We start from the raw sequence: 16,440 nt of genomic DNA, 5'->3' as shown, positions 1-16,440 counted from the left end.
CAAATTGTATTTTTAAGCACACCTAGATTTAACACGATTACAAAAAAAAAATAAAAAAAAAAATATATGTATGTATGTATGTATGTATATGTGTGTAAAATTTGATTTTAAAGATACATTTATTTGTAACTCATGATCTTGCTACAGACATATAATGTAACATGCAAATATTCAAATATTGGCCACTAGTAACCATCAATATGGGAGGAAATATTTAGAAAAACATCAAGAGGTTTATTGAACAAACCACTGGAAACACTCACATTTTCATCGTACAGCAGGTCCCAGCAGACACGAGTCACACAGATATAGTGAAGAAAGACGCTAAACGGGAGCAGTTGTGCAACACAAACACATCCAGCCTCATGCTGTTTTTACACCAATAATAAATCAATTCCCTGTTTTGTAGCCTGTAAGTGATTTGTTTCTTGGAAATGTTCAACACAAGCTGTTTCTGAGTCTGAACTCAAAAACATCTATCAAAGCACCAAATATAAAAGGCTCATTTATGATATGTCAAATAATACCTGTGAAGACAACATGTTCCAAAATTGTATGTATTATTTGTTTGTTTGTTTGTCACTGTACTGAAGCCAAAACCAATTATTAAAATATTAAAGAAACAGTTTTAATTCAATACAAATGTCTTTGTATAGTTTATTTAAAGGATGAATTTGTTCCAAACAATGTAGTGCCTGAAAATAATGTCATTCAACCAAAAGTATAGACAAATTATGATATGTACTTTGCGGGAAAGAGAAATGACCTGAACCCTGAACTACTGTATATAAATAATAAAATAAATAAAAATGAATAAAACTATATATACACATATATAAATGTCTTTGTATAGTTTATTTAAAGGATGAATTTGTTCCAAACAATGTAGTGCCTGAAAATAATGTCATTCAACCAAAAGTATAGACAAATTATGATATGTACTTTGCGGGAAAGAGAAATGACCTGAACCCTGAACTACTGTATATAAATAATAAAATAAATAAAAATGAATAAAACTATATATACACATATATTTTAAATATAGCTAATAAAAGACAAACACTTAAAACATTTTTTTAACTAAAATTTAAAAAAATAAAAATCTAAAAAGAAAACTAATTGAAATATTAATAAAAAAATATAGCTAAGGATCTCATTGAAACTAAAGTAACACTGCATATTTATTCATTGACTTATTTTTAAAAGCCTGTCCTGAACAAGATAGTGTTTATCATCACACACTGACTGAAGCTCAAAACCCATGTTGTTTGCACACTGATAATTTGGATAAGATAGGCTCACATAAGTGCAATTTTAGATAGTCTCCCTTTAACTCTTATATCGCAGTGATACATGTGACCATCTCTACCCTCTGCGCTAGCAATTTCATGCCATGTGTTTTCTTCCATTCAACACTCAAAGATCATGAAAATCCAAAAGACTCACTAGAACTGAGTTTTGGAATTATAAGGTTCTATCTGCGCTCTGAGCAGTTTTGAGATATTGAGCTTCAATTTTTATGCAATCCTTATAATTTAGATAGAGCCTTTTTTTTCCCTAAATGAAAAGTCTGAAAAAATTTACACAACTTTTAAAAGACAAAAAACAAAACATGATGTAAATAAGTTACAGAATATGTCACAGAATAACAGCATAATATGAATAACTCAATAAAAACTATATACTATATGTAAAATTACAATTCAACAAGTTAAGGCAAGAAACTGCAGGCACTTTGTTTTATAAATTTGTAAACAGGCTTTATCTAATGTTCAGATTTCTGTTCAGGAAATGTATGCAAATTAGTACATTTTAATTAGGTAATGCCTCATTTGCATATTTAAAATAACATTTCAGAAAACTTGTAATACAAAAAATAAAATAAAATCTTGAAAGGAATAGTTGACCCAAAAATGAAAATTTGCTGAATATGTAGTCACTCTTGCGCCATCCAAGATGAGTTTGTTTCTTTATCGGAACAGATTTGGAGAAATTGAGCATTATACATCACTTGCTCACCAATGCATCCTCTGCAGTAAAACAGACTGGCATGACAGATGAACATCCAAGATCCGGCTTCTAGGAATCACGTCAAAATGCATGGAGATGTGAGCTTCTGCTTGTCGATATCTGGCAACATCCCATCCCAAGTTTGTATGCATAGTTAATAGATTACATTATTAGGTTACTTTGACCATCGCCCACTATAGATCAACAATCTATAAAGGTGAGAATCAAGATATTTCATAATAATTAAGTTAATGCGTTTGGGAATGTTTCGAATAAAAAGGGAAAACAAATAAAAAAATAAGTGCTGTTGTGGCTGCTGTCACATGGCGTGCCCCCTCAAAAATAATGAGTGCATGACGCCCCTGATCCCACAGCTAGAGATTAAGAGCCTCATTACATTTACATTGTCATTTTGCAGACGCTTTTATCCAAAGCGACTTACAATTGGGGAATACATAAAGCGATTCTTCTTAAAGAGGCAGACACAGGAAGTGCTTTTAATACCAAGTTTTAGGCATTGTTCAAATAAGTACAAGCTAGAAAGGGAAGGAATAAATAAAGAGAAAGACAGTTTTTTTCCAAGTAGATTTATTTAGGACATAGATTAATTTAGGATGAAGTCAAGTCAAGCCTCATTGATTCAGGTGTTAAGCAGTCACACAAAATTCACTACAAAAATGTTCACATTTATGTTTTTTCTTTTAGATTTTAGTTTTTTCATTACTTTCCTATTACCTCATTGTTCATCTATTTGGCACCAGATGTCCGTACCTGTTCCTGGAGGACCACTGTCCGGCAGAATTTAGCTCCAACCCAAATTAAACACACCTGAACTAAAGTATCAAGGTGTTCAGACTCACTAGAAACTTCCAGGCAAATGTGTTGGAGCTGGTCGAAGCTAAACTCTGCAGGATGCTGCAGGATTCATTACATTTTATTAAATTATAAATTACATTTGAAATTATATTCAAATAAAAAACAGCTATTTTAAATTGTAGCAATATTTCAAAAACATAAAAAAAACACATTTACACATTTCCCCCTGTGAGAATCAAAACTGTTTTTGAAAACCCTCCCCCCTTTTTTTTTTTTTTTTTCTTTTTTTTTGATTTGTCATCCTTTGGGGGAGGGGGCCAAAGCCTTAATCAAAGGGGTCAGATCACACGGAGGCACACAGTCTTACCAGCTAAAAAAATAGTCTTTTACACTTTATCCTGTTAGTTAGGTCTTTGTTTCTCTCCACACATGGCTCAATTCTGTTGTTAGTCTTATCTCTCACCTGACGCGTACGAGACTCACCGTTTCAAGCAAAATTATAAACATACCTTTCAGATATTTTGATTCCAATGCCAAACGTTTCAGAATATTAAAGCAATTTATTGGCACACAGAACAGTGAACATGTACAGGCATTTTCATAACAATATCCACCACAATAGCAGTCAGATGTTTTTCTCAGTATTTAAAGACACTGTATTTTGTACACCGCTGTGAGCAATTTCCTGCTTATGTAGAGTTAAATAACAGAAATAATACAAGTTTTTGAAGAAAAAAAATATTTTCAGGGGCGGAGGGTAGGCGGGAGGTAAATTCCCATAACATTAATTCAATGTAAAAATGAATCTGAATTTGATATGCTTCAATATATGGAGACAACTCCACAGTGAGATGCCTAGTGACTTTATTTACACAGAAGTACTGTGCTAGTACCATGGTACAGTGATGTGGTACTGTGATATATACAATGGTGAACCATATGCAATAGTAAACTATTTTAGTTTACTCCTTAGTAGTTTGAAGAATACTAATATGGTACATGTTCATAGCATTTGCATGCATTTGGACATGATTGTTAGTGTTGTTTCATTTTCATCGTATGTCAGAGTGGCTTTTAAAGCTCAGATACAGAGAGCTGACCATTGTAGCCTCCTCAGGCAGTGACTCCTTCATGTCTGTGTGTTTCATGCACAGTAGAGTTCCCAACAGTTTGGGGGACTTCACGGTGAAAAATAGGTAGATACACGGATTGGCAACACTGTTCAGGCTCGCCAGCAACATGAGGATGGTGAAGGTTGCAGCTGAAATATAAAAATATATATATACTGGTTAGATAGCAGTCATTACATTTGATCACATTCTTAATAAATATCCCTAAACATTTTATATTGATTGAGCATAGCTCTGTGTAACATGTAGGAGAGAGTGGGGAAATTGGAACATCTTTCATCAGCTTAACCAATCAGAAATGAGTTACAGGGGTGGCATCAATTTCATTCATGATCACCTTCCTAAGGTACAAGTATCAATGTTTAAAAAAGGATTATATATAAAACAATTCAAGGCATTAATATAAAAGGAGTGGAACATAAAATAGCCTGCTACGCGGATGATATACTGGTTTATCTTGGAGACCCAACCAAGTCTTTACCTCAACTCATGAAACAATTTCAGAATTCTGGCCCTCTTTCTGGATATAAATTAAATATTGAGAAAACCGAAATAATTTTATATAATTATAACCCTCCTGCAAATATTAAAAATACATATTGATTAAAATAGCATACAAAATCATTTAAATATTTAGGTATCCACCTGACAAAAGACATAGAAAAAATACAAAGAATTTTGGTCCACTAACTGTAAAAATTAGAGAAGATTTAACCAGATGGAATTTAATTCCTTTTTTTTAGTTTTAGCTCTAGGATTGAAGCAATTAAAATGAACATATTACCAAAATTTCTATATCTATTCCAATGTTTACCTGTAGAAATAACTGCAAAACAATTCATAGAATAGGATAAAATGATTTATTCACAATTTATTTGGCAGGGGAAAAAACCCAGAGTACGTTTTAAAACCTTGCAGTTTCCAAAGGATAAAGGAGGGTGGGCTTTTCCTTCACTAAAAGATTATTATATAGCAGCACAAATCAGGACAGTGGTAAACTGGTGTGACCCACATTATCATGAACAGTTTGGGGGACTTCACGGTGAAAAGTAGGTAGATACACGGATTGGCAACACTGTTCAGGCTCGCCAGCAACATGAGGATGGTGAAGGTTGCAGCTGAAATATAAAAATATATATACTGGTTAGATAGCAGTCATTACATTTGATCACATTCTTAATAAATATCCCTAAACATTTTATATTGATTGAGCATAGCTCTGTGTAACATGTAGGAGAGAGTGGGGAAATTGGAACATCTTTCATCAGCTTAACCAATCAGAAATGAGTTACAGGGGTGGCATCAATTTCATTCATGATCACCTTCCTAAGGTACAAGTATCAATGTTTAAAAAAGGATTATATATAAAACAATTCAAGGCATTAATATAAAAGGAGTGGAACATAAAATAGCCTGCTACGCGGATGATATACTGGTTTATCTTGGAGACCCAACCAAGTCTTTACCTCAACTCATGAAACAATTTCAGAATTCTGGCCCTCTTTCTGGATATAAATTAAATATTGAGAAAACCGAAATAATTTTATATAATTATAACCCTCCTGCAAATATTAAAAATACATATTGATTAAAATAGCATACAAAATCATTTAAATATTTAGGTATCCACCTGACAAAAGACATAGAAAAAATACAAAGAATTTTGGTCCACTAACTGTAAAAATTAGAGAAGATTTAACCAGATGGAATTTAATTCCTTTTTTTTAGTTTTAGCTCTAGGATTGAAGCAATTAAAATGAACATATTACCAAAATTTCTATATCTATTCCAATGTTTACCTGTAGAAATAACTGCAAAACAATTCATACAATGGGATAAAATGTTTTCACGATTTATTTGGCAGGGGAAAAAATCCAGAGTACGTTTTAAAACCTTGCAGTTGCCAAAGGATAAAGGAGGGTGGGCTTTTCCTTCACTAAAAGATTATTATATAGCAGTACAAATCAGGAAAGTGGTAAACTGGTGTGACCCACATTATCATGCTCCGTGGAAGGATATGGAAAGTTGTATTTCAAAGAATATTCCTATACAAGCTATATTAACAGATGGCAAGTTACGACAATATATAGAAAAGATAGAAAACCCATGGACAAAACTTACTTAAAATGTTTGGACAACAGTGGTAAAGGAAATTAATTTGTTGGAAAACAGTACAGTTTTGAAATGGATTGCTTATGATTCAGACTTTACCCCAAACAGGTTAGATAACAGATTTAAATCGTGGGCAAATTGGGGAATTACTTCTTTATGCACCATCATTGAGAAAGGTGACATTTTAAATTTTCAACCGCTAAAGGAAAAGTTTTTTCTAGATTTTTACAGATACCTCCAGGTTCGAAATTATTATGATAAAAATTTAAAAGGAAAAATCTAAGATAATTTGAATCCATTGGTAGACCTACTTAAGAAGGCACACACATTAGGTATTAGATATAAGATAGTTTCCCAGATATACAAGAGTTTGGAAAATATGAAAACACACTCTACAACCTATATCAAAGAGAAATGGAGGACAGAATGTGGAATAATCTTTACTGATGAAGAGTGGTCTAATATATGGAAATTTAAATGGAAATCAACTAGTTCATTAAATTGGAAGGAATATTGTTGGAAAAATATTATTAGATATTTTAAAACACCAGTACAAACAGCCAAATATAGTAATATTTCTTCAAAATGTTGGCGAAACTGTGGATGTAATGAAGCAAACCATTATCATGTATTTTGGGAATGCCTTCATATTCAAGAATACTGGAAAGAAATACAGGAGGCACTTAAATGTATTTTTAGAAGAGACATACCTTTAGAAAGCAAAGTGTTGTATTTTGGCTGCGTATGTCCAGATATAGTAACAGCAGATAATAAATACCTGATGGGTGTGCTTATGGCAGCCAGTAAGAAAGCAATCCCACGTAAATGGTTAAAACAAGAGAGACCAACTTTAGATGATTGACCATGTGACCATGGTTGAGATGTGACCATAGAGATTTATACAATGGAAAAGATCACTTTTTTGGTTAATTTAAAGAAGGATGCCTTTCTGGGGAAATGGAGGAAATGGGTTGAATATGTATCAGAAAGAAGGTCTGATTTTGTTGCTATAAATAAATAAAAGATGATCAGTATATAGAAAGATACATGTAATATAATATATGCTTGTGTGTGTATATGTACATGTTTGCAAATATGCATGTATTCTGCTTAATATCTATGTACATAATGAAGGTCATTTTAGGTCATTCTGGATGGAATTGAATTAGGACACATGTTCTCTCCCTGGATGTATATAGTTTTTTTTTCTTTCTTTTTTTATGTTATATTCTTTGTAAAAAGGAAAACCGATTATACTTTGAAACAATGTAATGAAGGTTGAGTATAATTTATAGTTAAAACATACCAGGTAATTGTACATAATTGTACAAGATACTCCATGGTTCACTCTAAAAAATGCTGGATTGTTTCAACCCAATGTTGGGTCAAATATGGACTAATTCAACTGTTGGTTGGTTACATTTTTAAATTAACTTTTTAACCCAACAGTTGGGTTAGTCCATATTTGACCCAACATTGGGTTGAAACAACCCAGCATTTTTTAGAGTGTTGCATTGAGTATTGTATGTAACTTGAAATATGCTACATGATTGTACTCAAATGATTGTTCACACACACAAAAAAAGGATTATATATATATATGGGTCAAAGACATTATGATGTCTGCATCAAAAGAAATTGACAAAAGTGATTTTATGTCCATAGAAAGCACATTAAATGTAAGTAAAGTGTCTACTTTTAAGGTTTCAAATAAGTTTTTGGAGAATAAAATGTCAATTTGGTTGAAATAATGTTACATTGTCATTCAGTGTAACACAATGTTTATGTAAAAATTCAAACAACATGCTTATTCTGACGTGTACATATTAAAATATATAAAAGAATAAGGGAGCATATTCAATTTGATTGTGTTTTAAATGAGTAAAAAATTCTTACTGACAAATGGACAAAACCTAGGATAGTGGCAAATTAAAACAAAAATTTAAAATTACAACTAATTAGTATTTGGGGTGAAAGTAATTAGTCTTTTAATATGTCATAAATTGATTTTTGTTGTAAATATGCCTGACAAGATTGTTACACTGAATGACATTTTAGTGGGTCTCTTCTGTAAACCAGGGAAACATGTATGATATTTATTTTTTGCTCAGAAAAACTATATATATAATACAGATAGTTCGCTTTTATTTCTTTGGTTCATTAAAATGATTTGGTGGAAGATGCATGCAGCACTACTTCTGGCATGTTAATATTCGATGTGACTCTCAGGACACGCCTCGGTCTTATAGTGTTGTGATGTGTCATATTCACGGAGCAGCAGTGGTGATGAGAGAACGCGCTTAGAAACCGTTTAGAAAGGAGAAATCACATCATAACTCTCACCCTGATTAAAAATGATGTAGGTCTACAAATCTTTAAATAATAATGATAAAACACCATCATTCAGGGTGTGAAATTCAAGATTCTCCTCCATCACATTATTTTATATTTTATCAAGTTAGGAGATAAACAGAAATAATACCCCCCCCACACAAAAAAAAAAACAACTTGGTCACCTTGTATCAGCCCTATTATTTTTATAAAGGCATACTATATCTTAAGCATTTTACATGAAGATTAAGACGGCACAATGCTATTTATTAACACTTAAAGACCCAACAGTGTTTGTTAGAAGACTTTCTCTTACTCTCAGTCGGAGCGTCCGCGTCCCACACAGACCACAGCTGAACGGTGAAGAACGGAGCCCAGCACACGGTGTAGGCAAGCACGATCACCACCGTCATCTTCACGGTCTTAATCCGAGACTTAGACACCGACGCCACGTTGCTGGTTCTGGAGGAAAGAGGGTGCGGGTGTCCACCATCACCCCCCTGCTGCTGCTGCTGCTGCTGCTGCTGCTTCTGCTGCTGGGTCTTCAGGTACAGATTGATCTGCAGCGCGCGGCAGATGCGCACCTGGCACACCGTCACAGTTACGATGGGCACCAGAAATATCACCAACGTCGTCCACGTCACGTACGCTTTAGGTCCCCACGGCTGAATGAACTCTGCCCAGCAGTCGTAGACACCCGGGGCGATCTGAACCCTGGAGAAAATAAACAGTTGCGGGACGCTGAAGACGAACGACACGAGCCACGCGACGCACACGGGCAAGTTCCAGTGCGCGCGTCGCCTCTGGAAAGTCACCATGGGGTTGCAGATCGCCTGATAACGGTCAACAGTCATCACAACTATCATATAAGTGGAGGCGAACATGCCGACGACCTGCAGATACTTGACCAAACGACATACGAGGTCAGGACCGATGAAACGGTCTGTTATGTCCCACATCAGCTGTGGACACACCTGGAAAAAGGCGACCACCAGGTCCGCCAAACAGAGATGGGTCACAAACACGCGCATCCTGGACATCTGCTGTCTCTTCTTCCACAAAACCAGCAGCAGACCAAAGTTCAGAGCTGATGAGCAGAGAAAGATGACGCTCAGCAGCGCGATCTCGATTTGAGCTAAATGCTCGTTCCGGGGTTCGTCTCCGGTGGCTTCTATCTCCAAAGTTGCATTGCTTAAGTTTAATGTAAGCACAGGCATTTTCTTAATATCTTAAGAGTCTTAAACTAGTTCAAGTTCAGTTGGTGCAGTTTAACTGTCCCAGGGCGCACAAGACTGCCAGTATTCACGCGTCTGCGCATCTTTAGCGCGTGTGAGGGTGAGCGGAGACTAGAGGTTTTATATGTTGCTCTGATGGATGGAGGAGGGTCTTTCATACAAATACTTATGAGCATAAGATGGTATTCAGAAATCCACAAGCTGAAAATATGGACTATATGTTCTTTATACAAAGACATTCGCTCTCTGTCAATTTTGCTTAATAAATATTTACTCTGGACCTTCCAGATTGAGTTGTATTTATAATGTAGCCAACATAGGTTATCTCCATTTCATTACTTAAGTGGCTAAAACCAATAAGTTGCACCAATTATGATTTGGGAGTCATAAGTAATAGTTCACCCAAAAATGAAAATTTGCTTATTTACTCACCCTCAGGCCATCCTAGATTTTATTATTATTTGGATAGTTCAACCAAAATGTATATATAAAATCAATAGAGTTTAAACAACATTGGACCCAACTTTAATTCTATAGACAAATCCACACACACACTGAAACATTTGTTTTTTTAATATATGATTTTTTCATATTTTTAAATGATGACAGATTTGTCCTTTTTTGGTGAACCTATCCCTTTAAATTTGACAACTTTACATTGACAGACTCTTAAAAAGCTGTGGGACTGTATAACAACAATAATCAATGCAAAAATGATATGACACAACCTACCCCTAATGTCAATGTGAAATCATTATCATATTAATGGGATCGTTCACCCAAAAATGAAAATTCTGTCATTTACTCATCCTCATGTCGTTCCAACCCTGTATGAGTTGCTTTCTTATGTTGAACATAAAAGAAGATATTTTGAAGATTGCTGGTAATCAAACAGTTGGTGGTTGCCATTGACTTCCATAGTAGGAAAAAAAAATACTATGGAAGTCAATGGCAACCACCAACTGTTTGATTACCAGCAATCTTCAAAATATCTTCTTTTATGTTCAACATAAGAAAGCAACTCATACAGGTTTGGAACGACATGAGGATGAGTAAATTATGACAATTTTCATTTTTGGGTGAACTATCCCGAAGTAATTTACAAACATATAAAAAATAATGCTTAATCTCCAAACATCCATAGACTTTAAAGGAAGACAGCACGACACTGTAAGACGTGATGTGGGCTACTTTATTTCAAAGTAAACACCTGGAGAGCTGGTTGCATAACCTTCTAATAACTATGAACTGTTGACAAAAGGAACATAATTTTTCCTCATAATGAAACCATGGCTACAGCTTCATATAAGATGTCTTCTCTGCAGGAGAGCTAAATTACTCCCTTCACTATAATAATTACACCACTCTGCTGAAAGGGCAAAATCCCACATCAAATAAACAAAAAACAAAATGAACTTTGCATCATTGCGTCATTCAATTTAGATGCATCCTTGTTCAAACAATTACATTAATGAATGAATATGATATTATGTTAAACTAGGGAACCTCATGAATAATTAATAAAAGAAAACATTTTAGAGAGTTTATGATGCCCATGGTTCAACGACGGGGTAAATACTCCATATGTTAAAGCGTTCTAAATCTGAAAATGTGCACTTTAATGCTCAAAGACATTTTCTGCACCCTGACAACCATCCAAAAAGCCAATAGCCAATACAAATTCCCAAGATAGCAACGATAGATATACCTAAACCTTTGGTTGCATTGTATCTGCAAAGGCATAGGACAAAATAAGAAAAGTGTTATATGACTGCCCTGATGGTTCCTTCTCTCAATATCCATTGACACTACGGAGGTACACCTTCTCAACACAGACTCATAATGCATTATTGCACATGCATGCAGAGACATAAGCACTTCTGACACAAGTGCGTTTCCTTATCTGGCATCAGGATGTGCTGAGGGTGGCCAGGAGTTCCTCTTTGCTCATCTGATAGTGGCTCTTCTTCCATGTGTCCCTTAGCTTCTGAAGGATGGTGCCGATCTCTTTACCTGAGGTAAAACCCAGTTTGCGTAGGTCATGGCCACTCACTGGGAAGCGAGGGATGGACCACCTGCTCAGCTCAACTAAGAGTTTCTTTTCTCCCTGATACTTCAGCAGCTCCAGTACTTTACTCTGGGAGTCCGGCTCTCTAGACTTCAATGGAAAAAAAAAAATTATATATTGATTTTTATATATATATATATATATATATATATATATATATATATATATATATGTTCTACGGAAGATGATTAGGGCCAAGCAATAACAAACAAAAAAATAAATAAAACCATCTCGAGATTAAAGTCATTATAATGCAAGATTAAACTCGTTAAATTTCAAGAAAAAAGTAGTTGTGTTTCGAGAAAAATTCTGAAATTAAATCTTGAGAATAAACTCATTAAATTACGAGAATAAAGTTGAAATAAAATACTGAGAATAAACACACTCGTGTCATGTTCATTTTATCTCGTTGGACAGTGTTGATCAGCATTTGCAGTGGTGCAGGTCGTAGAGAGTAATGCTCGCGTATGTGGTCGACCAGTGTTTTTTTCCGCCTTTTGCCAAACTCGCTCTTCTTCCTTTTTTCATCGCATCAGATGCTATTTACATTAAGTGAAAATAGTGATATATTCTATTTACTCTTAAGTGACAACAGCAGCATTTTTAGTGATGTGCTATTTACACGAAGTGAAAATGGCGATTCTAGTTACGCTATGTAACAGTAGCAGATCTTTGCAATAAGTGTAAATAGTAATTAGATGCTATTTATACTTATAAATAGTGACAGATACTATTTGCACCTCAGTATTGTTGTGCATTAACAGGATGCAATAATAACATTGAGTGTAAATGATTTTATTTATTTAAATTTTTAAATAGATGCTGCCTTACTGGTAAAAAAAAAACCTATAGCCTACTAACCCCTTTATTCTCAACATTTAATTATGGCTTTTTTTCTCGCAATTTAATGAGTTTAATTTCGTATTATAATGACTTTAATCTCTAGATGTTTTTTTTTTTTTTATTATTATTATTATTATTGCTTGGCCCTAATCCTCTTCCGTAGTGTTGTTATTATTAACTAAGACTACTTAAATATTTTCTTGGTAATTTAAATAAATCTGAAATAAAATAAAAATGTAATACATAGAAAATATCATATAAAATATATAGAAAAACTTAGAATGTAGAAATGTTGCCAACTAAAAGTTCTGAAGTTCTAAAATATGTACTAAAATTACTAAATTTTAAATTAAAAAAAATATAAAAATAACAAAATATTTTTAAAAAATTGAATGACAAAAGCACATAAAATGACTCAAATTTAAACTAACTCTTAACATAAAATATAAAAATAAAAGCCAATTCAAAATATTAATAAATACTACAGTAGTACACAAAACTCAATAACACCAGAATGACAGTTTTACTGATTATTGGGATAAAGTGGGTCTCACTGATGTTTGTTTAACAAATGCATTTTTTGTATGTCAAAATGCTTTATATGAAATTCATTTAATTTTAATTAAAACATTGTACACTGATTTAATTTTGAATTAAATGTAATCAATGTACAGCAACTGATGTAATGACATTTTTTTGTACTAAACTTTAGAAGGGAAGGAAAAGTACATACATCAATGATGAAATCTGTGTACAGTTTCATGCAGTCATGTTCGTCCTGTCCCTTAACGAGATCTCGCCTGTATTTGACCAGGAACAGGCCCAAGTTTTTCTCCTCTCTGGATAGTTTTAGTCGCAGATCCAGTTTCTCCACATCCTCCTGGCTTCGGAACAGAGCAGCGAGGATAGTCATGGGTTTAGGAGAGCTGTCGTGAGCCTTCTGCCAGATCTGCTTCATCTCCTCAACATTGCCATCTGCTGGAAGACCTGCAGGAAAAGACACAGCAAGTCTGAACATTTATAATATAAAAATTGTTCTGATATATAAACGTTACATTTATTAAACAAACAAAAAACAATAATTTAATTTGAAAACACTTTTTCCTTTTTACATCTCCAGATAGTTACATTACCATTTTTATGCCCCACAAAAAAATATCAAAGTTAACCTTAATTCAGAAATTTAAAGCATGTTCATCATAGAAAACTGTCCATATGAATTGCATTTTTAAATGCATTTTGAATAATAAATTCGGATGGAAACCAATTAGTGACAGGTAAATGTCCATTATAGTTTTAGATTTTCACCCACACTTCCTTACAAATATTTGCATCACTATTTTTTGTTTCTCACCTGTGTACTGGGCAAGGCCCAACTCATAGACAAGCTCCAGCAGGTGATCAGCATGGTTTCCGACCAGCATCTTCTTCAGCTCCACCCAGATCCTCTCACCTGAGATTCCTGCTAATCCTCTGCCATTCTCTCTTATTGCCTCCAGAGTCTCGGGTTCATGTTTCTCAGGCTCAGTTGCCACCCGACCATAAAATCTACAGAGCAATCCGACAAATTTTTTTTTTTTTAATTAAGATAAACCACATTAGCCATTTATAGGCTATACAGTGGACTCTACTTTATAATGTTCAATGAAAAATGTTATTGTAAAAAATATATATTGTAAAATTTAAAGGGATAACTCTGTTATAATTTATTCACCCTTATATCATTCTAAAGGCATATATTTCTTCCCAGTAATAGCACATAATTACCTGAAGTATCTTAGAATTCGAAGGTAGTCCTCTTGGATCCGTAGTGAGGCGCTGCCGACAAACCTTACTTTCCTGTACTTGAGGTCCTCATATCCTTGGAAATAATCATAGAGTGTCCCATCCAGCCCTGTAAAAACACAATAAAGGACCAATCAAATACACAAAAATGTTAATTATTCCAAATGAAATTTAACAAACGAAGAATTCATTCATGAAGATATTAAATAGCAAAGCTCATGCAGGTGAAATATTCTTTTAGAAACTCCTTATGTTTTACCAAGAAACATGGAGTTGATGGTGAGATCTCTGCGCTCTGCATCCTTCTGCCAGTCAGTGGTAAACTCCACCTCTGCGTGCCGCCCATCAGTCTGTACATCCACTCGCAACGTGGTCACTTCAAAGTTCTCGTCATGAAGCTATAAAAATGTATAAATCCTTATGTTTCAGTTTGTGGATATAACATTGAGATCATGTGGAGAATTGTCACAAATTAAAAACGGATCACCTAAACCCGTTGCAGAAGCTCAATAATATGAATTAAAGCATATTAAAACACCCAAGTAAAATGTCTGATGAATATCAGTATAAAAACGGTATGCTTCACCTTACCCTGGCAGTAATGGTCCCGTGTTTCTCTCCTTTGTTGTTAATCATCCTGACTCCTGCTGCCTGGAACATGCTCTTCATTTCCTCTGGAGTGGCTGTGGTGGCAAAATCCACATCTTCAGGCCGTTTTCCTGACAGAAGATCCCGGACCGCACCTCCTGCAATCCTCAGCTCAAACTGGTTCTTTTCAAATATTTCTATTTATCAAAACCAATATCAAATGGTAGTACAAAGTAAATAGCACGGTACACTAACATGGTAATCATTCAGAGGTTTGGACACGCCTGATTTAATAAAATGTAAAATAGATTTATTTCCATTTGTGTCATTTTGTATTTTTGATGACTTAAGTAATATTATATAATATGAACATGCTAATAACAAAGAATGAGTAGGCGTGTCCAAACTTCTCACAGGTACTGCATATTAAAAGTGGTATAGCCTACTATCACTGCACCATGGTACCACCACAGTATTTTTGAAAAAATTATGATGACGTAAGATAAAGTGAACTTACCAGCAATGCCAACCAGCCCGTCGGTAAATAAGGTCTCAAACTCTTTCGTTTTCAGTTGCATTGTGACTAATAATCTGCGACTCCACGTGAGATGAACTCGGTTGATAAACGAGGGGCGCAGAAATAATTTAGCCCACATCGGTGAACTTACAGACAATAATGTCAGTGTCTCTAAATTTCACATGACATATAAATAATACTGAATCTTAAATATTCGTCGTCTTCTTCTTCTTGTGTGGTTAGCGGCAGCTTAGACGCTTCAAAGGCGTATTGCTGCCCTCCTCAGTTCATCTGAAGAGAATCTTAAATATGCATAAACGTTAGGTTAATAAATAGCTTATGATTTGAAGTGACTCTTCGAAGCTAGCTCCTAAGGTGATGAGCACATAACGTGATATTACCAGAGATAACACTGTGAGGTTATAATTGGAGTTCCCAAAAGAAACAATAAATGTATCAAATGTGACATAAAATAAATTATATACATTAACCCAAGAAAAAAAAAATGCTTTACTATTTGAGCACATCTGTAGTTTCACTCGCGCTGCGCGCAGCCATGACATTCACAGAAGGGGCGTGGCCAGTCTACACCGAGTTTCCGGGGCAGCTACGTAATGACCTTAACAACCAATGAAAATAGTTGATTTACTTTTTCAGGCTCCCACACAGCATGCTGGATTTAGTAATACTAAAATGTATTTGCATTTCTTAGCTGTAATTTAAATAGGGGTTTAATGCAATTCATTAAAACGGAACCTTATTTCGTATTCCTGTTGATAAAACCGTCATGTGTTTATTATGTTTTATGTGTAAAATGTCAGCTATTAAAGTAATTCGCTTTTCTCCACATCAATCAGATCCTATAGGGTCACTATAGGTTATTGGTTCAATTGACTCTAGAATCGATTCGGTTTCAGTTCCAATCTTTCATTTAAAAAATCCGATTCAAAAAAATGATTAATCCCATCGAGTTCCTGGCTAATTCAATCAGCAGTCAAACAGCAT

At 34.5% G+C, this 16,440-nt stretch overlaps 2 protein-coding genes across 3 annotated transcripts in view; both read right to left on the bottom strand.

Moving 5' to 3' along the window:
• Positions 1-3,577: 3,577 nt before the first annotated feature.
• LOC107599421 (oxytocin receptor-like) lies at positions 3,578-10,003 on the bottom strand. The gene is made up of 2 exons (XM_016291003.1): positions 8,716-10,003; positions 3,578-4,087 (listed from the first exon to the last, which is right to left on the bottom strand). Exons 1-2 carry the CDS (start codon positions 9,614-9,616, stop codon positions 3,879-3,881), a joined length of 1,110 nt encoding a protein of 369 aa, XP_016146489.1. The 5' UTR covers positions 9,617-10,003; the 3' UTR covers positions 3,578-3,878.
• A 1,338-nt stretch (positions 10,004-11,341) lies between these two features.
• Positions 11,342-16,440, bottom strand: part of trnt1 (tRNA nucleotidyl transferase, CCA-adding, 1) — a 6,781-nt gene continuing 1,682 nt past the window's right edge. Inside the window, exons 1-7 of one of the 2 annotated variants that reach the window (XM_016291001.1) lie at positions 15,436-15,994; positions 14,922-15,115; positions 14,590-14,728; positions 14,313-14,439; positions 13,900-14,093; positions 13,279-13,532; positions 11,342-11,792 (exon numbers count right to left, since the gene is read on the bottom strand). In XM_016291001.1, coding sequence (XP_016146487.1) covers positions 11,544-11,792; positions 13,279-13,532; positions 13,900-14,093; positions 14,313-14,439; positions 14,590-14,728; positions 14,922-15,115; positions 15,436-15,574 — 1,296 coding nt within the window. In that variant the 5' untranslated portion in view covers positions 15,575-15,994 and the 3' untranslated portion in view covers positions 11,342-11,543. Of the gene's footprint in view, positions 11,793-13,278; positions 13,533-13,899; positions 14,094-14,312; positions 14,440-14,589; positions 14,729-14,921; positions 15,116-15,435; positions 15,995-16,440 lie in introns of those variants that run through there. The other variant, XM_016291002.1, reaches the window with a different exon arrangement.

This window comes from Sinocyclocheilus grahami, unplaced genomic scaffold (genome assembly GCF_001515645.1).
Source record: "Sinocyclocheilus grahami isolate Dianchi unplaced genomic scaffold, SAMN03320097.WGS_v1.1 scaffold266.1, whole genome shotgun sequence".
Classification (NCBI taxonomy): Eukaryota; Metazoa; Chordata; class Actinopteri; order Cypriniformes; family Cyprinidae; genus Sinocyclocheilus; species Sinocyclocheilus grahami.
Note: the sequence above shows the minus strand (reverse complement) of the source record. Positions and strands in the feature narration are given on the sequence as shown.